At 39.2% G+C, this 25,750-nt stretch overlaps 3 protein-coding genes across 3 annotated transcripts; 2 read left to right on the top strand and 1 right to left on the bottom strand.

The window, feature by feature from the left end:
- The first annotated feature begins 4,329 nt into the window (after positions 1–4,329).
- Positions 4,330–15,628, top strand: LOC119655029 (ADP-ribosylation factor-like protein 6-interacting protein 6). The gene is made up of 3 exons (XM_038060706.1): positions 4,330–4,852; positions 14,915–15,137; positions 15,216–15,628. Exons 1-3 carry the CDS (start codon positions 4,594–4,596, stop codon positions 15,310–15,312), a joined length of 579 nt encoding a protein of 192 aa, XP_037916634.1. The 5' UTR covers positions 4,330–4,593; the 3' UTR covers positions 15,313–15,628.
- Positions 15,629–19,649: 4,021 nt separating this feature from the next.
- On the bottom strand, positions 19,650–23,770 carry LOC119655915 (GTP-binding protein 128up). Its single transcript, XM_038062080.1, has 7 exons — positions 23,592–23,770; positions 23,406–23,526; positions 23,166–23,341; positions 22,889–23,105; positions 20,468–20,789; positions 20,284–20,406; positions 19,650–19,898 (listed from the first exon to the last, which is right to left on the bottom strand). Exons 1-7 carry the CDS (start codon positions 23,631–23,633, stop codon positions 19,796–19,798), a joined length of 1,104 nt encoding a protein of 367 aa, XP_037918008.1. The 5' UTR covers positions 23,634–23,770; the 3' UTR covers positions 19,650–19,795.
- A 128-nt stretch (positions 23,771–23,898) lies between these two features.
- Positions 23,899–24,978, top strand: LOC119654102. Its single transcript, XM_038059266.1, has 4 exons — positions 23,899–23,972; positions 24,038–24,538; positions 24,628–24,756; positions 24,821–24,978. The coding sequence occupies exons 1-4, from the start codon at positions 23,930–23,932 to the stop codon at positions 24,976–24,978; spliced, it is 831 nt and encodes a 276-aa protein (XP_037915194.1). The 5' UTR covers positions 23,899–23,929.
- Positions 24,979–25,750: the final 772 nt, after the last annotated feature.

Below are 25,750 nucleotides of genomic sequence, written 5' to 3'. Positions count from 1 at the left end.
AATTGCTTCTCTCTGAACTCGAACCATAAGCTTACGAGTTGCCAGCATCTAAAAGAGAGTAGAAGACTTGCGGATACCGAATGATATCCAATTAAATAATATAATTGCTTCCATTAGAATTCAAACAATTAGAAAGAAAATCATTTAAATGATCGACAACGAACCCTCAAATCAGATCAGATAGTGTGTAGCCATGGATTTCAAAATAATCTTTTGAATGTGAATAAATGAAATGTCTGCGTGTAAAGGAATAGGTGCACGATCTCTCTATAAAGCCCTTAAGGATCAACGGGAAGAGGAGTTACACAGTTACTTACGCGGTTTATCACCTTCTGCATAACTCAGCAACAAGCTACAAATGAAGCTACAAGGAAGTTGAAGAGACCTGCTCAATGCGAATCGTTACTGAGATCAGTAGCTGGAAAAGAAGTGATGCCGAAAAAGAGGTGGCCTTTGCAAAAAAAATGAAGAGGGTATTCCTTCCCCACCTACCATAGATGGAGGCAAGACTTCCAAAAATATCCATGGCTATGTCGAGGAGAAGCTTCTTATTTAGAGCCAAACAAGTTGCTCTAGTCTTTAAAGAACAAGTGGACCCAAAGAAAGCTCCAGAACATGACCTAATCACGGGAAAAAAGTTAAAGTAACTTCCAGGTGCTCACGTAACTCACATATTCAACGCAATTCTACTTCCCGGTTTTAGAAGTTACGATGATTCGTAAATGTGGGAAGGACCATCGTACATGCTTATAAGTCTGCAACCCATCCTCTTAAAGGTGTTTCAAAAACTACTACTTTCAAAAATCTTACATCTAGTGGAAAGTAAAGTAATTCCTCAGCACCAGCTTTGCTTTCGAGAGAAACATGGCACAATCGAATAAGCTCACAAGATCTTCTCGAAGATAAAGGGTTCACCAGAGGGTAGAAAGTATTGCTCAGTTTTGAATGTGGTGCACGCATTGACAGAACGTGGCAGGAAAGTCTGATCTTTAAAATAAAGAAGCTGTTTCCAGTACAATTTCATGGAATTTTGGAATCTTGCCTCTTGGAGTGTAAAATACCAAAGCTTTGGAAAGCTTTGGAAATGTTGCATAAGGTTCACTCCTTAAGCTCCTTAGTTCCAAATTGAATTAAACACTTTTTCGAGATGTAATGTACATGATACCATCTCAATTCTTCCCAAGACCTTCCGAGATGCTTGCACTCTTCTACTGTTCTGGGCCAAGCGCCCCTGGTGTGACCCACTCGGCATAGTTAATTCCACTGTATGGCGCAGCGCATCCAGCGATAACTAGCCTGTGCGCCAACGAAGTTCTTCATTCGAAATAATATCAGGCCAGCGTACTCTCATGACAACCCGGACACGCCATTAGTCGGAGAGAGCGCGGGCGGCCACGAGACCGGTATAAAGAAGTGGCATACGTCGTATACGTCGTATATGTAAGAAAACTAGTTTTTGTACAAATTTAATTTCTGAATCGTTTTGAATGAAAGCTGAATAAATTGTGTGAGAAACAATTGGTAAAAGTTTTATAAATCATCAGTGGTTTCGATTTAATATCCACAAGTAATGACCTTTAAGAACTCGGCCCGTTCGGGAATAATTGAAGCGATTTGCGAGAGATTATAACAAGCGTTTGCTCGACCCAATCTAGCCCAACGGGAAACTCAACGGCTTCCTTGATCTTATATGCATTCAGAGTGCCGCCCGCTCGTTTCTTGTGGATTGTGTGCCGTCGTAAACGATTTTCGATTTCGCCGGCTTGGCTCCTGTAAGGTGCGTAAAGTTCGGGTGAGCAAACAACTGAGCTGTGAATGCCCTAACTGGATCATCGGAACTTAGTGCAGAAATTCCCTTATGCATTATATGGAAAAGACGATTGCCTTGTAACAACGTAGTTGCGCGCTCCTCGCATATCCCAACCCCAAGTAGGTTCAGTCTCCGCCCATTGAATTGAATATCGAAATAGAATCCCGAAATCAGGCCGCCCGCTTTTGACCTCGCGCCAGAAGACCAGGGGGAAAATTGGGTTCGCTCTGCAGTGATCAACGACAAGGAGACAACGGCCACAAGCGCTGTGCTTTATTCGCTGCTCCTAGTGTTCTTATTCAGCCGTGCTTGGATATTTAAAAGGTTTTTTGAGTCCTTGCAATCCTTTTACGTTATCAATAGTACATCAGAAGCAGTTGTAGTTTAGCAGCTAATATAGGGACTCCTTTGTAAAATTTCTCCCTTAAATGATTATCTTGTTTTAGTTTATTTTTTTTTCTATCTATATTTAATAATCATAGAAGGCAAATAATATTTATTTTACCTTTTTAAAATAAGAGGTTATTACAAAGCAACAAGAACGCAACAGCAAATGCCAATACATTTTGAACGTGTTTCCAATTACTGTCTAGGCGCAGTAATTTAAGCATAGCTTAAGATCTCGATACCTAAGTTGTTTGAATTTCATTTTTCTCTTTCTCATTTTTTTTTCATTTTTTTCTATAAAACACGTCAGTTCGCAAGAGTTAGCTCTGCTCCTTTCTTGCAACCGAGTTTGTGGTTCAGGTTGATTTGTACGTCCACTCTCTTTCGAGTTCCTATTGGGGTGAATTGCTAGGTGTTGATCACAATACCACTTTCAGCCTCTCCTGAACTGAAATCATTCTATTTAAATACTGTCGGCTCCAAGATCAAGAGAGCGCATCTTGTAGTTACCGTTAGTAACAATTTGACACTGAATTCGCCTTTTTCTGGAGTACAAAAGGGGGTGCCACAAGAGAGGAGTACTCTCAAAGTCGCACCATCGCACTTCGTTTAGACCCAGAATGTCCAGCTCATATCGCTAGAATTCTCGCTCGAGGAAAAGGTAAGCTTTCTGGGTACCATCGATAAAATTGTCGAAGAGTGTTCACATATTCCAGAAACCAATAATAGTCTGTTTTCGACAACTAGGTCAGTCTCTATCTGAGCCGTTGTTGAAGTTTCGGTAGTAGCAGAGTTTCCAAATTTTTATCACTTTTAGTCGCCTTTTACGATAAAAAAAAAAAAACTTTAAGTGTATTCTTGGGCCCCAATTCGCAGGGCATATTATGTGACTCTTATTGATTTTATTTTCAATCGAGAGGTTTCTCCTCTCTCCATATGCCCTTGCTTGCAGGCACGAAACTTTTTCTCTCCGTCGCGTTTCAAATGGACTGTATTTTTTTTCAACCTCTCTTCATTGTCCAAATAAATAAATAAATTATTAAATAGTGTTTACATCCAGGCAGGAAATTAAACTGCTGGTGGAGCCAGGAAATTAAAACTGTCTATTGGTGAAGCCGCATGAATCACCGCGGTATTGCTTTTATAGATCTCCTAGAGGTTGAGCCACAATATCTTAACTGTTGCCAATATTTCTACCGCTACTCAAAGCAAGCCGGACACCGGAAGTTTTTTTGGTTGAGTAGATTTTGAGAACGGGCCCTTGAAATAAGTGACCTTCTTCGGACCCCCAAACTTCTCCCCTTTGCAATCAATATCAACTGATATCTGTTTCAAAAATTACTAATCGAGACCTCTCATTTGATGACCCACATGGCTATATTTGGCGGGAAAAAAAATTTGCAACCCGCTTTTGCATGTATGGGAGCACCACCCCCTTCGCCCCCCCCCCAACTTTTCGATTTCGTATCAATTGTTTTCTTCACCAACGTAATCACTTTTTTGGATATCTTCATTATTACAGCACATATTATAGGTACTTCTTGATTTATCATCATATTTGATTTTTCCCAATACAGTACAGCACAGAGCTCTTATCTTTTCCCTGCACTTATCCCCCAACTTGATTTGCTTTTAAAACAAAGGTGCTCATAATTGCCTGCCATTCAGCATATATTCATTCCAGGTTTTATCGTGTTATTAAATATTTGATTTGTTCCCGTTGCAATTTAATTGCCTTCACCGATAAGCTACGGTTGAAGTCTGGAAAAGTATGTTAAACACACCTCAGCACGCCTGAGATTAACACAGAATAAATAAGCAAACGAAGATCTCATGATAAGCTTAGTTTTCTGCATTGGAATTTTTCGTTGATGCTTACTCTTCAGTTCAAACCGGAACCTGATTATTAGAAACCTTACATAAAACTTGCGCTTGCTGCTGTTTTATGGCTGTTTGTATCCAGCATTCCGCAACACAAATTCATTCAATAAACCATTCTAGTGCCCATCATATGGCCTCTGTACCAAGAAATATTATTACATTCCATCGCATCTTCCCTACGTGTATTGCTCCCTTTAGGTACTCTACCGCCATTCAACAAAACCACCAGAAGAAACGTCAGCGATACGTCATCATGGTTACTCATTGGTAACGCGCTTCTCACCGGCAAAACGTTTCGTCATTGATTTTATAATTATTTCGTCTCATTTAAATCACATCGGGTGTGTGTACCGAATCGTCTAGCATTTGTTTATATACAAACAGTCGTCTTCTCGCGCACCGCCCATATGTTGGCTTCAGTGTTTATTTCGCGTTTCCTTTGATTTGTTCGCAGTTGAGCTTTCCTCGGACTTCTTGGGTTTTTCGTGGTTGCTTTATTCTCGATCGAAAAGGAAATGTTTGTCGTTAACAGTTTCCAGAACGGTAGTGGTGACGGCGGTGGTAAAGCTAATTCATTTCTGAATGATAGGTCAGCGCAATGGCAATCGAATGGAAATGGAATGGGCATCGCGAAAATCAGCCCGGAGAAGTTTCGCGACAACTACAATGGGAAAAGTCGGGCAGCAGCACTCACCGTCGATTCCAGGGTGCTCCGTACAGTTCTAGTTCTGGCAGTCGTGGTTGCAGTTGCCTACAGAAGCTACCTGTTATCAAGTGAGTTTCCTGTTCGTAACCTTGGTGTCTGTTTCTAGGGCAAGCTTCGAAGAAAGCATATGTCACGCTTCCTCATTGCAATTCTATTGGGAATTCTGTCTATAAATAAATTACCAGTGAACCACAGATTGATAAACAAACGTGCTATTTGCTCCCTCTAATTCGCTAAAAATGTGTCGATAAAGTTCGCGGTGAGGTATTGATTTTTCATTTCTATTTTCGGACCGGCATTATCACATCATCGGCATTTCACTGTAACCGAGAACTCATAGTTTTACCGCCTTTCGAAGTCCACATTTCAACCCTCGCTTAGATTAAATTGCACTTCATAAGCTCACCTTGTAATCACCACACCATCGATCTGATTTTCGTGTAGAAAGTAAATGTGGGAGTCAGGCAGTGATGTGCGCTGCGAGTTCCATCGATCGTCAGCTCCGTAAATAGTTCAAGGACCGTTTTGCAGGTCCGAAGTGTTTACTCTGATGATCTCATATGCAAATAGTTGAAATAACTTCGTGAAACGTGAAAGAACATGCATAGCCATGTGATTGAGCTGATTGCACGCAGTAGGCCTACCTAGCTTATCTCCGCTGGGTACTAATGAAAAAATTTACAAGTCGTGCCATTCACATCATGCTCGATTGGTTGACGGAATGGGAAGTGTTTTACCTCAAATTCAGTGGCAGTGAACCTGCTGCGGTCAAATTTCTCGCTTATCGATTCGGCGTATGAGGTAGGTTAGTTCCAGCCTGAAGAATATTGTATCTTTCTAATATTTTCATAACTCTATATTTCGAGATGTAGAAAATTCCCTTTAGTTCGAGATGATTTTGAGCGTTATCTTAGTCATTAAATATATGGATGAGACTTAGCCCGAATTATACGTTTTGGTGAACCGGACAATATGCTACGGGGCTACCGCGTTAAATCCACCCGCAATCATGTGGTATCCTCGATCGAAAAATGTTTATAGTAATCCTTCTCTCTTAAAGTTCAACCATTGATGTTAGAAATCAACTGCTGTAAGGAATCCTTCCTTATTAGCATTTCTCCTCCCTAATAAGAAATCAACATTTCTCATCCAATTAGAATATTTTAGCATTAAATTTAACTGATTGTTCTCTTGCCTAGCCTTTGAAAGTGGTGCTTCGAGAATTAATTCTGCCTTCCTGGTCTGTCCTGGTCCTGGTCCTGGTCTTCATTTAATTCTGCTGTTGGAGATATTGCTTTCTGATACCAAACGAAGCCCAAGATGTCTGAATACGTTGCTCGTGATGAAGGATCCTATCCATTGCTCATTAAAGGAATTGCGTCGAGTTTTCATCGCCAATCTGTCTGTCTTTCAGCGTTCTTTCGTCGTCATTGAGCTGCAGCCCGTTTTACGGCCTTGGCCTTAAGTATGTACTTCCATCAAAAGTTTTGTTACTTCGATTGCGTCTAGTTTCTAAATCCGAGCAGTGATGCGCTGTCTTTTTCCGGTTTTCTCACTCATCTCTGTCCTGGGTCTTGTATCCATGGTTTGGGCGTAGCCAGCTTATTGTAACTTTTGCATCTTAGTGATTATGGGAAACTCTGTCTCATTAAAACTGCATTTGATTTATTGCTCGCCACGCTCCCAGTGCCGTTTCATTTAGCTACAGCGGTTGACCGCGGGTTTCATCGTGACGTCATTGTTTTCGATTGCAGTAGGTTCGCGATGATCCATGTATGGTGGTGTGTCTAATGAAAAATCAGCGCTATGTGGTTCTAGAAAAGACGAAATCATAGAAGTCATTGTACTTTTAGGGAATCTCAATTCGAAACTTCACCGTTTACAGACATACATTTTTCGTACCGCGAACATTCACAACGCTAACGATGCCGCCCCTATAAAGCCGTCCAAGTTCTTCATCCACTGCACAACGCCATTTCGGAGCTCATCATTGTTCTGACACCGAATTCCATCAAGGCAACCTTTAAGTGCAGGGAATAAATGATAATTCGATAGCGCGAAATCGGGAGAGAATGGTATATGTTTTAAAATGACCCATGCAAAGCGAGTGAAATGGTCTGTCACTTCGCGAGCGCGTTAACCTGCCGGCTTGACCGTCTCTACTTTTTTTTCTCACGTCTTTCAGTGGTGTCCATACGTAGCTGTAGCGTTGTGCGGCATCTACTCTGATACTGTGTGTTGAAAAACTATTCGTTTGCTTACCTTTCCCGTGATTAGCTTAGGATTTTTATAACTAAATAATAAGTCGAGAAATCAGAAGCTGAACGCTTCAGGTATGAAAGGTTCTAGGTATTGCGTATATAAGCATATTTGAATGATCATTTGCCCCGTTTGTACTTAGCTCATAATGTTTATGCATTTAGTTTATCAGATTATTCAACTTAGCATGGCAGTGTCATCTAAAGTCTTAGAATGCAAGAAATTTGTCCAAGAGCGACAATTTTGAACTTTTATAATTCTGTTAGCGATTTCTACCAAACTTGGTAGTATTATGCTCTATAGTATAGCCTATATTACTGTAAAAGTTGGTTATTCTAAAATAAAGTTAAGGTGGGTTCCCAGGCAATTTCTAAAAAATATAATAAATGTAGTAATATACTAGTATTAACTGTTTTTCAACAGGTATCGGTATGCAGAGTATTTTGAGGCTTCGATACCATATGCATTGACAACCATGTTTTTTTCAGTTCGTTGGGTTGGGTAGTTTCTGAGAATGTGTCATTGAAGTAACCGACCCTTTTCGGACCCCCCCGACTCCCCTTTGCAACTAATGTCAAAACTAATATCGACGTAGAAAAATACTAGTTGAGTATACGCGGAGACCCTCTCTTAAACTCAACGTGGAACTATATTACTCCCTGCATGCAATGGTATTCACAGGTCCCACCTTCCTACCGAATTTCGTATCAATAGAAGTAACCGTTTCTGAGATATGAGGAGACGGACAGGCAGACAATAAACCGATTTTAACAAGGTTTCGTTTTACACAAAACCTTAAAAAAGACAATGTTCAGTTTATGTCCTCAATCTGTCTTTATTATTATGTATTCCTTAGAAAGAAAAGGAAAAAAAGGACCTTAACTCCATTATAAAGAAAACACAAAATAAATCCCAGTATTATACACCAAAAAAATATTCGTCTCTATGCATTTTCTCTTGAAATATTATCAGACAACGGTAGTTACCGATACATTTTGGTGCGTAGTGAGTCGGCATTGCATTGTAGTCTATTTACTGTTACATCTTAAAGTGAGAGATTTCAGGCGTTGTAAGTTCATAATTAAGGAATTGCAATGTGGGACGAGAGAACCGCGAAACAACTACGAAAGAGCGAAAAATGTAGAAAAATTATTTACACAAAATCGTACATTAAAAGAAATAAGTGAAAGTGCTAACAGACCACTTACAACTATTAAAAACATTATCTACAAGTATCTGAAATATATCGAATTGGTGGACCTCGGCGCAAAACCGGGATGTCTGGAGTTCCTTATTAAGGCAGGCCTAGACCGAATACCGGTTGTTGCGCCGTTGATGATGATGATGATGATCTGAAAATGCGAAAATCTAACCGACCATACAAATTAGCCGGAAGTGAAAAACGGCATATTGGCAAAGTGCACCCTAAATCGCTGCTGAGGTGAAGAAAGAGGTAAAGAAAATCGTATCGGTTGTAACTGTTCAGAATGTTCTTCGTGGACATGCCGGGCGTGCAGCTCGCACGAAACCATACATCAGGAAAATTGACAAGAAAAAGCGGTCTTAGTTCGCAAAATGTATAGGGATTATCCCCTGAACTTTGGGGAAAAAGTCGTCTTCACAGATGAAAGTAAATTCATTATATTTAAATCGCGTCGAAAAATTAAAAAAAATGGAGGAAGCAAAACTGTGACATGCGCCAAAGAATCAATTACTATAGTAAAACACGGAAGGGGAACACTGCTGGTATAGGGTTTTATGAGCGCTAATGAACTGGGTGACTTGCATATTTTGGATGGGAGTATGGACAACAAAGTCTATATTGATATTTTCAAATGTCATATTCACAGAAGCCTGGAAAGTATGGGCTTGTCTCCAGATTACATTTTTAGTCAAGATAATGACCCGAAACACATAAATACAAAATTGTAGCTACTCTACAACACTCCAAAAAGATTCGAAACTCTACCACAGTCTCCAGATGGGAGAATAAAATCCGGGGCAGACATATTTCAAACAAAAATAGCTTATGAATTGCTTTTAAGGAAGAATGGGGAACCATTTCAAGAGATACAACAGAACATCTCGTAAAATCACTGCCAAGTCGATTACAAGGTATTATTAACAACGAAAGTAGATACACCGCAATATCCACTTACCACACACCAAAATGTTTTGGTAAGTACCGTTATGTGGTAATATTTCAAGAGGAAATGCATAGAGACGAATACTTTTTTTGTGTGTAGTACTGGAGATTATTTTGTGTTTTCTTTATAACAATGGAGTACAGTGTTTATTTTTCATTTTATTTTTAAAGAATAGATAATAGGGAAAAATTGAGGACATGAACTGAACATTGTTTTTTTTTATCCCAATTAGCGGTGTGGTGCGCCGTTTTGAAGCTATAAACTCTTAAGGCCATAACTATCCTGTTGGCTTAGATGTTCAGAGCCAGCCCGCAATATTTACGAAGGATATCCGCTTACCCACAATGCAATAAGAGATCTCTGTGAGGACCGCAAAAAATTGTTTACCTAGTGTCTGCAGCCTGGTACCAGCTAGAGCTAGTTGTAAGGGAAGTGTCTGAGAGTTTTTCTCCTCTCTCTCCGCAGCTTCGGTATTGTAGGGTATGCTAAGTTTGGCGGCATGATCGTCTATTAGCCATTGCCTTACCTAAGTACAAAAATTTAATGGCCGATCAGAGTGACTATGTTACACTCGGAGTGTGCCTCAGTGTCAAGCCGACCATTTGGCGGGGGTTTGGCTCCGCTAACTGGGGTCGATAGATCGATAGATAGATCGCAGATAAGGCTTGTTTCATACATATACAGTTCCATTTGGTTCAGTTCATTTTAGGCTCAGGTTATGTCGCTGCGGACAAGTATGGAACGACACGAATAGGGTTTATTAGGTTTCAATATAGTTCGAATTCGTGTGTAGGGAATAAAAAGTAATCAACGCTTTAACACACTCACGGGTCAGTTTAGGTTTTGACCTTAAAGTAAGTCTTTCAAGCATTTTTGGTAAAAAATACAACTAAATCACATATAGTTTTAAAAATATGTAAAGCGATTATGAACATTTTTTTAATGTTTGGTTTTGAGTTGATCTGAGGGCCTTTCTGACTTAATGGGTAATTTCTTTAGAAATGCTAATAATCATTAGTGTTTAATTCTAGAATCCTACCCTTGAAGTTTATTTTATCCTTTTCGCTCTTAAGCTTCGGAGGTTTATGCTTGGAAGTATATACATACATTTTCTAATGGCTCACCGATATTTTCGCAATATTATTTTGATTAATCAAATAATTGCCAAGTAACCAATTCTTGTATGGTAAATCTAAAGACAGGGTGGTAAGCAGTGGAGCCTGAAAAATAGGATTCGAGGATTAAAAGAAATCACATTTTTTTTTGTTGCGATTCATATTTTCAAACAAACGATTTTTTTAGAGAATTGCGATTGCACTTCAAAAGCGTTTAATGTCATAAAAAATTGAGAAACAAAGGTTAAGCGCCACTGTTCCAAGTCAGCGTTTAAATTAGTTGTACGTTGATTGCACTCAGTTCAAACAATAGCAATGACGATTTGTAAGGTGGTGTCATTTAAGTAGATAACATCCGCACGTTCTCTACACGCTCTTCCTGGTACTGTTCCCATATCTGCCGGACCCACTCATTCCCCCACACTAGCTGAACTAATTGAGCTAATGCATTGAGTTTCCAATTACGTTTAGGAACCATCTATAAACGCATCTAGATGTTCTCTATCTAAACATTTGGCTGAGTCATTTTCTGTTCATGCTCGCTGGCACGAGAAGTTAGTTTAACTTACCATAAATGGAATTTCTATTCAATGCAACCTTCCCTACACTCATTGGGTTGACAAAAAGTGATGAATGGAATGGTGAATATAAATATTAGACAAGAAGCAAAAGCATTTTTTCAAGGGCAACTGACACATTGTTTAGTAGCGACAAGTTTTGTTTAGCCACCTTGCTCACTAAATTAGAAATGCCGTCATCAAAAATAATCAATAGATTCCGAATATGAGAAATTACATCAGAGCAACTAAAGCATTTTGTTTATGGTTTTTTCTTATAGTTAGGATAAACACAATTGAATCGGAAGACGTTGTTTTGTTTGAACACTTTGATTATATGTAGTTTTGCCGGTTTGTTGATAAATTGTTTTCATGGTTCGTTACGAACACAGTACGATTTCCGATAGATTTGTTCTGAAATTTGAAAAGTTTATGAAATAAACTAGAATTTTCCTCCCTGAGATCAAACGCTAGAGAAGTAGTTGAATAGAGACTTCCTGTGTTAATTAACCTCTTCAGGAATATGATTGCCTTCCCCTTCCTAAGAATTTATATTTAATGAGAGTTTGGTACTAGGAGGTCTTCAGTTGAGGCTAATTCTGGAATTTTTTCAAACGTTAACATACTAAAAACACGTGCTCATAAGAATTTTCTATTATTCAAAATGAAAATGAAAGAATCAATGAAGCTTTGTTATTTATCTTGACGTGTTTTAGTTATCTATCATAAAAGTTTATGAAGTCAGCACAAAATCTGCTGCTTTTCTTCTTTATTATGGGCTCTCGAATGGGAGGAAACTTATGCAAATTTTATGTTAAATAAAAAATTAAAACTTACGCCTTCAGAAGTAATAGGGCAAAATACTAAAAGCAGTTCCTTTTGCATTGTTAGCGGCAGGGATAGCCATTACATAACATCTTTATACCTTTTCATTAAACACTCTCCAGTCTTATAATTTACCTTGTTCGTTTTTAACTTCCGCAGGACTTTTGTAAAGTGTGAACGACAAACTCCACATTCAATCCATTTTGTTGCGTTGAAAGTTAGGATGTTCCAACCGTGCGGAAGCCGTTTTGTGCTTCTAAATATGGTACTTGTGTATATTCCGTATGCAAGTTTTCTTGTGATTAATACTCTGTTTATGCGCATTTACCTTTACCATTCGTTTGGTGCTCTATGGTAAGATTATAACTGGCTATTTGCTTCAGCTTTTTCGGAAATTGCTCGCAGATCCATGTACATATAATGCTCGGTTTGGCTGGTGTTACGACTCCTTATGTTATTATAATCATTAATGGTGCGATAATTTCCAATCTGAGTTGCCGCAATCGAAAGTTCCAAATGTAAAGTCCCTCCATTTTCTGGCGCGAAAAACATCCAATTCTCTGCAGCCTTTTAGGTCCTATTTTGTCCACGACTCTGAGGTGACTACATCACTTGAAGATTTTGTTCGTTATACAGGTATCGAAATCCCTAAGTTTTGTGACCTTCTTATATTAAATAAAATTTTGTTTAGGAATTGAGGGATTCCCAAGTCGCGGTGTCTTTAGCGATTAAATTATTTGAAATAATTAAAACTTGCCTTTTCTTTTCGGTAGTAATATTTATTAACCTTGCAAATACCGATATTTCGGGAACCACTTGTTCCCTTCATTAGTGCTACAAGTCTAAATATTACTAGCGGAAAGAAAAGGAGACTCTTAATTATTCCGGATAAAAGTTCACTTAAAAAGATCATTTTGATCATTGAGAATCTTGAATTTATGTTTGCGATCCAAAACGGAGCAACACACTCCACAATGGAAACTGGCATCGGAGACCATGCTGAGTCCTTGTAGATTTCCATCGACTAGCCTAGGGGTAGTGCACCATGAATTTGCTCTGGAAGATCAGATAATCGATAAGAATTATGTTGAAATTTTAAAGAAATTGCGTCTGTGTTTTTGCTGTAATGGTTGGCTTTTCACACTGAAAATCCAGTGGCGCATCTGCCGAACTTGCGCAAGCTGTGTTATGAGGAATCGTGACATGACTTAAATTTCATGCAGCTCGAGTATCGTGTCCTGCGATTTTCAGCTGTTCCTAAAACATACAATTTGGTAAAAGGCCTCGGTTTGATAACAGATACAGACATATTTAAGCGAGCCCGGCACTGAAAGCATGGGCATGGCATGGGTCTCTTTTTAGTGTAAAACGGATTTCACAAACACATATATGAGAAATTATTTATTCTTTTTATTAATGTGGATTTTTCCAGGTTGGAAAACGGAGGTATCATATAGGGTACTTTCTCACCAAGAAATTATTCATTTTAACAACGAAATTGATATAACTTATCGTTAACAGTGTTTGATCGTTACCACAGACGCCAATGTTATGAGAAAAGAATCTCTGAAAATCATATATCGGGAAAAAGATTTTGATTTGAGCCTTAAATCAGAAAGGCCTCATCGTCAAAGCATTGATTGAGTTTATTATTCAAGCTTTCACAATTTTAGTGTTTGCTGATATATATGGTTGAACGAAACGCGCTTCAGCTCCCCACAGGTGTTGCTGCGATCCCTGCACTCCTCTACTGTTCTGCACCAAGTACCTTTGGGGTGACTCAACCCGTCGGCAACCTTGGGAGAATGGATTTCTCTGCATGGTATAGCCAGCAATGCAATTATCGCCCCTTTTTAATGTGTGACCTATCTACTGCCACTTCCGTTTTCCGATGATGCAAGGAAGTGCCAGGTGACGACCAAAATCTTCGTTTGTAATAATCTCAAAGAAACATACCGCAGACAGGTGTTGACGAAGACCTCCATTTGGAAGGCGCAGGCATGCCCTGCGAGATTGTGGTATCTGCCAGCCCTATAACTCACTGTTGAGATGTCAGTAAAAACACTGTGTTAATGTGTGTGTGTGCTTGCAGCATAGGCTCTTTCCCCTGGTTGGAAATCCCGTAGCAGAGTTTCTCCTGAAGTCCAGCCTACGTGCATAGTAGTCCATTGGAGACGCGGTCTTACAATGATTTTGATATGGAGGAGGAGTTAAAGATGAAGGAATATGTTACTGATGACACTACAGATTTCCAGAATACCTATTCCGCAACTCTTAATACACGTCGTTATATCTTGTGTAACCATAGGTGAAGATGAGGCAAACTATCCTGTGTACATCCATTGAACCATTTTCCGACAGTGCTAAATTAGTCCAGTCATAAAGCTGAAAATCGGGTGCAACCTCCGAATTCTTTCAGTCAAAACCGAACTGCTCGAACCTTAGCCTGCACCCGACAATCGCTCGATTCTACGGTCATAAAATCAAATGGAACATTAATTTAGCTTAGCTTAGTTTGTCCCTAGCCACAATGAGGCCAACGTTTCTGTAACAATTATAATTTTAAATTTAAAAATTTGTTGGTTCAAAGATTTCTATTCTTTTTAAGGTTTTGTTTGCAAAACGGTCGGTGTCCAGGGCTGAAAATACTCCCCATATCGACATCTGCTCAAATTATGTTAATAATAGTATATTACTATATTTTTGGGGAAATTGAGCAGAAACCCCGCTTAAGCTTATCCTGGAGTTATAAAAATGTTGTAGTAATATAGATTTTAGTATGAAGCATGTTATCCCCAAGTTTGATCTAAATCATACTACTAATAACAAAGTTATAGTTGCTTAAAGTTGACTTTCCCGTTTAAATTTACTGCAGCTACCATCATACTAAAGAGAGTAGTCTGACATGCTAAATGTACACACATAACGGGCTACGTACAAATGGGATAGTTCTGCACTCAAATATACTTACAGAAGAAGCAAACAAAACCTTTCATACTTGAAGCACCGAGCTTCCGGTTTCCCGACTTGTTAATTCACTTCTGACGAAAGTTAGATAATTCTGTACTTTTAATTTACTACTATAAATGGGATCTTAACTAAAGGCGCTTTCACTCAGTTGCCCAAATATCTTATGAAGGCCATTTTCTCCACAAATGCTGGAGTTCTATAATTATTTCTAATTTCTTGCAATCTCAGTAGCTTTAATATTTTCCTCTTTTTTTCAGTGCAACAAACACATTCGGATCGGCAAGTTTACATATCCGATTATGTCCACGGCAGCTTAAACAATGCTTGGGAATATGTGTCTAATTCAGAAAATCAAAGTCGATTTCTGCCGATTCTATGTGGTATCGCCATAACAATATTCACGTGGGTGATAGTCTATTTGGACAGTAATATTCCGGGCATTCATCCACCCTCGCCATTCTCACCAAAATCTAAATATAGGTAACGTTTCTTATTGTTGCATTTCCTTCAAACACTTGAAATAATGATATTTCATGTAAATTGCATTATTTTTCCAAGGTATCGAGCGCAGAAAACTAGTTCCATGCATCTAGGATACATTACCGCTTTAGCTAGTGGTATTGTCGTTTCAGCTCTAATGACGTACAATTATTAGTTTGTAAGTGAATAATTATTTTTCGTTCCTTTATTTAACAGTCAAAGTGATTATTTAAGTTATTCTTATTTGTATTTGTGTATTTACGATCGGTTTAACGTTAAACGAGCCGCTAGCATTCGCTCTATAATTTTGTTAGCAAAATTTCATGAAATGGTTAATTTGACAAGATTGGGGCCTTAATGTTGGTAGAGCGATTGCCTTACATGATCGGAAGAAAATATTATTTTGATAAGAGTATGTTTCTGTTGAGAAGCTTAATATTTTTGTATGGAAGAAAAAGTTCAAATAGAATATATCTATTTTCAGAATGAAAGATGTGTTTTGATAAGCTTTAAAAAAATTGGCGGTATTTTCTGTGAATCTTTTTTGGTTATGGAGATTGCATTCTCTGGGGCGAGTTTCCAGTTAAATTTGATTAATAAGTTTAGTTTGATACAATTCGTTGCTTTATACTCGATCTTCGGCTTCGGTCGCGTGTCTATTTTGATATTAGGGACAAATTATAGTAGATTCCTACATTGAAATATAGCTGAGTCTATACTCGGTCCTACTCGGTATCCCGACGAAATTAATAAGACTGACTAGACTGATCCTGACCAATGTGCGAGGCCAGATAAAAGCAAAGGATTACTCTCGAAACCATTCGACCTCAACAAGGGTCTAAGAAAAACGGACGCACGATCATGCCTCCTCTTTAACCTGGCCCTGGAAAAATTGATTCGTAATGCTGAGGGAAATGTGAGGGGTACAATCTTTAATCTTTAACTCCACCCAACTACTGGCCTATGCTGACGATATTGACATCATGGAAAGAACGCCCCGAGACGTACAAACTGCCTTCATCCAAATCGAGCAGGCGGCGCGAGGTCTTGGGCTGCACATCAATGAAGGCAAGATAAAATATATGGTGGCAACGTCAGCACCAAAAACCAAACAATCAACAACATCAAACCGCACTGATCAAACGGGAAGGATAAAGATAGGAGACTACAACTTTGAGACCGTTGAAAATTTCTCCTATTTAGGGTCGAAAATCATAACCGATAAAAGCTACGACGATGAAATCCGCTTACAAAAACTGTTCCGCTCGAAAGGTCCCACTACAGAGTCCAAATTCTTACTTTACAAGACAATAATCTCGCCAGTCCTCATGTATTCCTCGGAGACTTGGGTTCTTATCAAGAAAAATTACGAACTCTTGGCCGCGTTCGAGAGAAGAATCCTCCGAAGAATTTTGATCCAGCCCGAGAAGTCTATTGCCCTTAATATCTGTGGTAGAAAAAGAAGACGAGGCAGACCCTGCGTGAAATGGAAAGATGGCGTAGGTCAGGACGCCAGACAGCTTTTAGAGATATCGAATTGGTGGACCTCGGCGCAAAACCGGGATGTCTAGAGTTTCTTATTAAGGCAGGCCTAGACCGGATTCCGGTTGTTGCGCCGTTGATGATGATCAGTCTACACTGAAACATCGATATATGGAACCGAGAAATTGTACTCTGAAATTTATTCTATATGAAATCTTCTAAACTTTTGCAAAGCCTCATGCTTTGGAATCTCACAAAACTCTTTATTAATGGCAATGATCGGGAGCGTATATTTGTAATGAGGAGGGTCTCCTGCATTGGGTTCATAACATTCCTTGAAACGTCAACTCAGGTTACTTCCTGACTGTATCATCGGTAAGATTTTGTGAATCTAAGTACATCTCAAAGGCAGAGAGTGCGTAGATTCTTCGTCGAAGTGACTTTTTCGTCCTATGTTATCAGAAGTCATTATACTATTTCATGTCTGCTAAACAGGACATTTAAGTTGCAAAGCACTAACTTAGCTGGAATGCTAGGACCGTGCCTATGATTGTGGGTCTTGTACATAGAAATTGAATGCGTTAAATTCTTATGAGATGTGCTACCATTTGCCCAAAATTTTACCAATTTAGTGGTGTTGGAAATTGAAGGAGAGATCGATTTATCATGTCGTGAATATGAGAGACTGATTTTTGGTTGGAAGTATACATTTTACAGTTCCCGAAATTAGTTTGTGTAGGTAAGTAACTTTCTGGATCTGAGTTTATTTAGTGATGAGGCAAAACTAATAAATATATTTTTAAATTTGTCACCAGTCAACTATAAACAAAAAACTGTGAGGAAAATATCTTTTCATATGTAATAATTTCAAATTCCTGGCGCTTTTACAATTGTTTATGAGATTTACAACCTTTGTAGGGTCCTCAGTGTTTAAATGAAACGAACAATTTTTTTTTTAATTAGGGACAACCCGATTGCGCAATGATGAAGGGAATAACTTGCTCCCGAAATAGCGATATATGCAATCAAATACACTAGGGTTGTCCCTAATTAAAAAAGCAATCTGTCGGGTTTTTTCGAATCGAATGCATACACCAGTGGAAGGATGGCGAATTTACGTTATGGGATTATTTACTTCTTCTCTGAGAGATGCGGTTTCAGCATCAGTTTTACGCGACGCAGGAGTTCGGATAGCAGAGAATTATTCAGATCATCTACTCGAGCGTGGATTTCTTGCAGAATTCCTAGGTCTTCGTAGAAATCTGTTTCGATCATAATATGAATGTGGAGGCCTTCATTGCTATGCTCGGCATGCGGCTCGTGATAACCTTTACGGATGGCCTGGATTCGACATCTGTCTAATCCAATTTCCATCTGAATATCACATCCCTACTATTCGTGATAGACTCGTAAGGTAGTCATTAGTACTAGCATACAACTTGATTTCATTTAGGTACATCAAGTGTGTCAGCTCGCACTTATCGCGTAGGTTAATAATTCACTCAGCACGCTCAGCATGTTTCGTGGATAACCTTCAAATTCAACCCAATACTCTTTTGCTTCCGTTACTGAAAGCAGTACATTTTGGATACGTCTAGAGGGACTTTCGCCATACTGCCACAATCGACTGCATACGCAGATTTCTGCTTTAGTGTGTTCAGAATTTCAACTACGATTTCCGGTAAACCTCCTGCACTTTGTTCTTCGCCTATTGGCTGGCATTTCCAGTGCTGATTTGAGTCAATTTAGCAATGTCCTGTCTTAGTGAATCTCACCGACATCCTAGACGAATTTTTCTTGGTGGATCTCTTCGGTCACTCAGACCAATAATGCGTAAGTGATTCTTCTGATCGTGGAATCTGACAGCCGTAACTGCACCACAATACACAAATGATTGTAGTTGCATTAGCGGTATATCAGCACACAGTCGAGATGCAATCTCATCATTGATTTGAAATAGAATGCTCGGAGTTACTGAAGATACATAGAGCCTGGGAATACCTGGTGTATGCAAAGCATTCATTTCCGAAAATTGTATACGCGATCTTTGGAATTCGTCCCGAACCCCAGCGGAGACTTCAGCCACACGGTGGGAAATAGTGGTTTGGCGAGTATTAAAACTGTTGCCGGGCTATCCATTACGGGAGTCCGACTCAGTCACCAAGTCAGACGATTCCCGTAGATTATCTGTACCGAACCTTAGGTTTGTTTTCCTCTTCATCTAATGGATTTACATTTTATACCTAACTGCCAGGTGTGGTGGTAGCTTCCTCAGTGAGTACTCTGCAAGACTACCAAGTTCCTGTATTTTCCTTACCTACCCCCTGAGACGCTATCCATCCTCCTCCTTTCACAACCGGGGTAGGGAGCGGCTACGGTTAGGGTTATCATAGTATACCCTGTATGCTTATAAATTAGTAGCGTTTACTCCAGCCGAATTTCAGACTACCTTTTGAAAGTCCTTTGTAAAAATAAACTTGCAAATCGGATTACCTGGTGTATATCTAGAGACTAGCTGTAAAATTATTTTTCTCCTAAAATGGTCAGTGATCCAATATATGTTTCTTAGCAGGAGTCCTTTTTTCGATGTTCACAGGCACGTTTTCGAATGCTTGCAGTTCTCAAATGAGGTTATCTGCTCAAGCTGATTAAATAGCTATGTAGTGTAAATTCCCTTCTGTTCATTGTTCGAATCATGCAAGTTAACTTTTGAGCTTAGATCAAATTTGTTTGTTTTGCTGGCGGAGCCTCCAAAAGATATTGCTCTGCTGTGTCTGTCCCTCGAAATATCGGTGATATTAAATTATTTATCAATTAAACTTTATTTTTTTGTTCATACTTCTTCAACCTTATGTTATTTTCTTATGTGGTTTACTGCACAAAACCTCAAAACCGGCTAATTAGGCATGAACTAGAAACACAAATACGTTTACCTACGCATACTGCTCCATTTTGTAGCTATATTTCTAGTATGTTAATTATTTGATAGTGCTATAAACTTAAATTCTATATTTTTTTAAAAAAACGTTCTTTTCGTCAGCGACTTTTATTCGCATTCCATTTTCATAATCATTAAAATTAACATGTCATTAAAAAGGGCTTTTATCTGTAGCTGGCCAAAACAATTGTTGCTTATCGGTTGAAATTAACTTTTGGAAGTACGTAGTTACAGTGAATTAAATTTTCTTAACAATTTGGACGACATCTTCATCATTGAGAACATGATCGATTCCAACTTTTTGTGGCTGATGTTTAACAGATGATCCCCAAACCAAAGCACTGAAAAGAAAATTTAGTCAATTAGATTACAACGCATCCTAAAAACGTTTTGAAGGAAATCCGGCTAACAAGGACAAACAACTGTTTAAGTCTATGGCTTGGTGAAATGAAAGCAAAATAATTTCAAAAAGGGTCGTAATATTAAGATTTAAACTTGGAAACGGTTCAATTGGTGAGGTATTGTTCGTCCAAATACCAAATATCTGCGTTTACGATAGTATCAAAACAACGTATGGATGTTTTACATAATAAAAGGTCAGTTTTCAAAGAAATTCCCGCATTTAGCTTCCATAAAATTTGAAAGAAATTAAATTTTTGTGCCTTCCGAAAAATTTTAACAACCCAAAATGAACCTTTTCCGTCTATAATTATCAAATCTACTCACTATTTGAATTCCTTGGCAATCGAGCGATGGAGTTTATTGCAGAAATCTTCAATACTTGTATGTTCGCTATGTAACACGATAGGCGAGCTGTAATCCGGCAACTGTCCCTTGGGTTTGGTGTAGCTGTAAATTACAAAACACAAGTTCATATTTGCACCTTTCTCATTCATGAAATTACTCTTACATTCGCACTAATTTTAAGTATTCCCACATCATTTCCAATAAATCGTCAAAGTTCCACCGATGATGGGCTGATATTGGGACGCAATGCGGAATCTTGTAAATAACATCCAATTCTTCGATGGTAATTTGATCAATTTTATTTAGAAGATAGATACATGGGATGTAAATTCGATTTCCTTCAATAACGTCAATTAAATCGTCACTTGTAGCATCGTAGCGGAGGGTGATATCGGCATTATGGATTTTATATTCAGAAAGGATGGATTTAACAGTGTCCAAATCCAATTCGGACTGAGCGACGGTGCAGTTTAAGTTGATACCACCTAGAATTGAAATTTGATTATGGTTATAATATATAAATATGTATAAGTTTATAAAAGTTTAATAAAAATATGGAATAGAAACAAAAGGACCCATTTTTAAAAGAAATTGAAATTATGTCACGTTAAATTCTGTTTTTTAACTAGTAGAAATCCCCGAAACAAAATACGCGATAGAGATGGAGTTCCTAATGGACAGTATGAGTCTATTCCTACTCATAGTACAGCATGACTGTAAGATGGTAGATAGTTCTTTGGTGGACCTCTGATTCCTTCGTTTTGGCTGTATTATTTATGGTCACGTTAATAGTTATTTATAGCCAGTAACAATGTGATACAAAAAAAAAATTCAATTGGCAAGCCATATGTACAAAACCGCTAGGCGCTTCTTGTGCTGTGTTTTGAAGGGGCCTCAAGATCCAAAAAAGACTCTTTCCGTTTATCGCAGCCCAAGGCTTTGCTCGATTGGGAAAATTGGCTTAAGCCTGAATTTTTCCATTTTTCGATGGGAAACTCCCATATTTTGCCGCTTTGATCGAATTCGTATAAAATGAGCTTTTTTCATAATTATTCCCTTGGTATCCCGGAGTGCGGAAATTTAAACATAAACGGCACGAACTGTTAACATGGAGCCCCCACTTGTATTTTTTTCAATGAAAAACTTGTAATGCTTGCCTACTGTTGACCACTAGAGTAATACACGTTATACGTTATACAATTAAGGATTCAGATCTGACATCGTGAAAATCCAGCAACAACGAAGCATCCAAGGAATCCTATTTGGTTAAGTGGATTTAAAAATGATTTGCTCCCGTGATCACAGAGACGACATAATCGCAGAAACTGACCAAAAGGCAAAATTTTCCTTTTATCTGATTGAAAAGGTTTAACCGGGGATATCTTGCTTATTTACTTGAATTTATTCAAATGGAGCTCTATCCTATGATCAGCCGGTTTATCCTTGAGTGGTTTCGCGCCATGTGAAGTATACCGATAACATCCTTATTTAATAATTCACTGACTCAAGCAGCTCCCCTCGGACACCACCTTGCCGTGGTGGGTGCCCACAAACACGTGAAGATGGGAACAAAGGATTGTAATTCTCCAAGTGGTAAGAAGTAATATACTTCGAATCCAGCCGCAAGTTTGAAAAATTAGGTTGTGCCCGAGGCACGTAGTTTGGAGATTCGTGTCCCTCACGAAGAAATCTGTGGAAGACATGCTCTTCATTTCAATGGAAAGCCTGCACCCGATATTTACGGCGTGGTCAGCCAGAAAGGATAGTACAGCAACTCCCTTAATGAACTGGAAACCTGACTGTCACTGTTGTTTAACACTTGTGATGTGGAGGCAACTAGTCTAGTTTCAGGATGTGGAAACAGACCCATGCAGCCCAGACACCACGGACCTGGGAGGGCTTCTAGCTGACAACGGGAGACACTGTGAAAGAATGCGAAGTTTCTTGGAAACGAGAAGTTGTACATTTTTAGGCACATCATTAGGCTGGGATGAACCAGAAGAATGCATGTCAATATTTACTGATGTCTTCTTCACCGATAGCAAAACAACGGAGTTCTGGAGCAGGAGTCTACCTCTCGAATAATAACGAGAAATGGGTTTTTCCCTTAGGACAATATACAACGGTCTTTTAGCCTGAAATGTATGCGATCCTAAGGGCGGCAACCTGGATGACTGATGAGCGGTTGAAGGGTAGACGCAACCCAATCTGTGGCGATAGTCAAACTGCATTGAGGGGTTGAGCAGTCTTTTGATTACATCAAAAATCGTTCAGGAATGTAAAAATCCATTGAACTCTCTTTCTAGATTCAATACGGTGGTACTTCTCTGGGTTCCCGGTCATTATGGTGTAGAAGGAAATGAAATCCCGGATGCTTTAGCAAAAGAGCGGAATCCTCGGAACATTTTCTATATGAGTGCCCCGCGTATGGACGCATCAGACATCAACTGCAGCGGGTACAATTGCGTTACCTAAACGAATCCGGGATATTGGACCAGTGGAGTCAAGTTGCTCAGAGGCTTTGCCTCTCCCTACCTCAAACAAAACACACACACACGCCTCAAGCAAAATTAAATCACCTTACCTTTATCCTTTTTTCGGAAATGAATATTTGGAGGTTTCTTGTTCAACCGAATGCCGAATCCTTCCAATTCATGCTCTAACAATTTCTTGTGATGCAAAGGTTTCAGTACATCCAGCACCATAAATATAAGATTACAGGTTCGTGCTACAGCAATAACTTGCCGACCTCGACCTTTACCGTCCTTGGCACCTTCAATAATTCCAGGCAAATCCAGAAGCTACAAATGAGATTCAAATTGGATACTTGAGGATGTTAATGAAATTCGAAGGCAACTCACTTGAATCTTCGCTCCCTTATACTTAATACAACCCGGCACAGTTGTGAGCGTTGTGAACTCGTATGCGGCAACTTCGGAGTAAACGCCAGCCAAATTGGATAGCAAAGTTGACTTGCCGACAGATGGGAAGCCCACAAAGCCAACTCTGGCATCTCCAGTTTTTGCAACTTCGAAGCCTGAATGGAAGTGGGAATGAGAGAGGTTAACCTGCGACCACTGCTGAATCAATGCGAGACCTACCTTCAACAGAAGCACCGCCGCCTCCTTTGGGGGTGATCAGTTCACGGCGCAGTTTTGCCAGTCGAGCCTTCAGCAAACCCAAATGTCCTGCTGTCGCCTTATTTTTTTGAGTTCGAGCCATCTGCGGAAAATTCCATCATAATGCGGTTAAGTAGGTGAGCCGGTTTTAGCTAATATTTCAGTTACCTCGGATTCGATGGCAGCAATTTTCTCCAGGATCGTACTCATCTTGAATTAATATGTAAGTTCTAATAAATTAAAGTGAAGTTTCTACAGCCAAAAGTAAATATTTCCGCCGACTTCAGAAGTGCAGGACGACCAGAACGAGCTCTTTGGACGTCACATTGACAGTATTTTTATCGCGTGGACAAAAAGTTAATGATGTTTCTGAAATTTTGGCAAGTTCGGGGACCTAAACCACAATTCCATCACAAAAAGACGTCAATATCTAGCGAGTCTCGAACTGAAAGTATCAAATGCCGGATGTCGTTTCGCATACACATTTCCAGATCCGCTTAGTGAATATGCTGAGTTTTGGCGATAAGTTTATGAAGCAAAAGGATGGCGGTAAGAAAACTTTTTTAAGGAACTTTAGAAACATTGTGGCATTTAAAAAAATGTTAATTTTTTAGATAAAACCAAAAACGAAAATTCCATGCATAAATTCGTGGAAGACTTCAGTAGAGATATCGCAAACAGTTCTTTTCCTACAATTGACTTAGCTTTGCCTTTAGTGAATGTCCCTCAAAAGGTTCAAACAGGAGGATTTTTTCAGTCGAAACCGAAGTCTTCAAGTCTAACTCTAAACAACCTATCCCGGAAAAGAGCTACGTCCCCACTAAAGCAGGAAAGGAAGCAACCTCAGGCTGCCAACGGAAACTCATCGAAAGACTCAAGCTTCTCATTTTTACCTGCATTGCAATTAAATAATGTCGCGAAAAAGATGCAAGGACCTACTTCAGGCTCTGTGGGGCATGGAGGGCAAAGTAAGGACAGGCCGGAGTCTAGTAGAGAAAGGAGTAATCCGAGGAAGGATGTTAATCGGGATCTTATACTGATCACAGGAAATGTTCATTTTGCGATAAAAATGAATAAACTGTACGCGGATAGCAATTTGCTGTATGAAGTCTATGGTAAGTATGGCTCCTTGCCAGCTCTGCTAGTGGATTGAGATGCTTCATGTCAGTAACAATCTTCACTATTTCACTTAATCATTTCACAGGAAAGGTGCTCCGAACCTTGCAAGGAAAATTCCCGTGTGAGCAAATTGTCTTCTTGCGAAATGAATCGGGCCCAGTTTTGCAGGTTGTATTTTATGAAATAGACGCCCAGTTGCCCAACATAGAGAGTGGTAAGTTCCCGATTTGTTTGGTTTCCAGATTTAATACAATTTGCATATTTTGATTCGCTGCTAGGATGCAATGTGCGCTGCATTGGGAAATTCAAAGGAGCCAGTCGACTTCATTCATTCAAAATAACTCCTTTGCCATCACCCCCAAAAGAGGAGTCTTTGAGTCGTTTAAAGAATTTATGTAATTTTACAATGAATAAAATTAAAGGCAAAGATAAATAAGAATTGGAAAACCGTAAAAGCTGTTTTCATTCATGCAAGGACGAATCATATTGACTTTCTTATTCAAGCAGCGTCCTTTTCAATCAGTCAAGCTTTCTGTTTACCCAATTTGGTGTATGTGCAGATGATATTTGCCCAAACAAATTATGCATACTGAAATTTTGTGTTACTAACTTAACACCCCCTTCTCCCAACGTCTTACTCTTGGTGGACAATCTCTACATCCCCCACTTCTACGCTCCTTTCAAGTCTTGGGTGTAATCTTCGATGACAAGGTTCATCCCAATTCCCTTGTTAGACATATCCTTGAATACTGTAATTTGGTCCCTCTTCTGGAAATTCTGTAATTGTCTCAAGGGCAGCCCTTCCTCCTTGGATGTTATCTTCTGCATTGCCTCCAGTAGCACACGTAGCGCGTACGTATTTGAAGTTCTCGCCGTGGAGCTTGACAGCTACTTTCACATTCCGATCCCGAGAATATGCTGGTCCTGTCACGTCGTCCAGTTTGGTTCCTTTGACTTTGCCTCTTTTCATAATTTCAAGCGTAGATCCTTTTTCCTCTGAGGTCAATACGCAATTAGAAATTCACTTTTTCAGTTCTGCTAACAATAATAATAGTTGGTGCGATAATTCACTTTAAAACTGTAGCGGTACACTATATGACTATGGTACTCTGTAGGCATTGTGCTCGCTAGTGATTATTACCCTGATTTGACTCAGGTCCTCATTCATAGCTGAGTCGGTTGGTGTCTGGCATCCAGCCACGATGCAA

This window comes from Hermetia illucens, chromosome 4, assembly GCF_905115235.1.
Source record: "Hermetia illucens chromosome 4, iHerIll2.2.curated.20191125, whole genome shotgun sequence".
NCBI classification, from domain to species: domain Eukaryota; kingdom Metazoa; phylum Arthropoda; class Insecta; order Diptera; family Stratiomyidae; genus Hermetia; species Hermetia illucens.
This window is presented reverse-complemented; position numbering and strand designations above follow the sequence as displayed.

Coding starts and splice junctions, on each gene's coding strand:
- LOC119655029 (XM_038060706.1), top strand. CDS start 4,594: ATGTTTGTCGTTAACAGTTTCCAGAACGGTAGTGGTGACGGCGGTGGT. Junction 4,853..14,914: donor CAGAAGCTACCTGTTATCAA/GTGAGTTTCCTG, acceptor TCTTTTTTTCAG/TGCAACAAACACATTCGGAT. Junction 15,138..15,215: donor TCACCAAAATCTAAATATAG/GTAACGTTTCTT, acceptor TATTTTTCCAAG/GTATCGAGCGCAGAAAACTA.
- LOC119655915 (XM_038062080.1), bottom strand. CDS start 23,633: ATGAGTACGATCCTGGAGAAAATTGCTGCCATCGAATCCGAG. Junction 23,527..23,591: donor TTGCTGCCATCGAATCCGAG/GTAACTGAAATA, acceptor AATTTTCCGCAG/ATGGCTCGAACTCAAAAAAA. Junction 20,407..20,467: donor TACTTAAAATTAGTGCGAAT/GTAAGAGTAATT, acceptor TGTAATTTACAG/CTACACCAAACCCAAGGGAC.
- LOC119654102 (XM_038059266.1), top strand. CDS start 23,930: ATGCTGAGTTTTGGCGATAAGTTTATGAAGCAAAAGGATGGCG. Junction 23,973..24,037: donor TATGAAGCAAAAGGATGGCG/GTAAGAAAACTT, acceptor TTAATTTTTTAG/ATAAAACCAAAAACGAAAAT. Junction 24,539..24,627: donor TTTGCTGTATGAAGTCTATG/GTAAGTATGGCT, acceptor ATCATTTCACAG/GAAAGGTGCTCCGAACCTTG.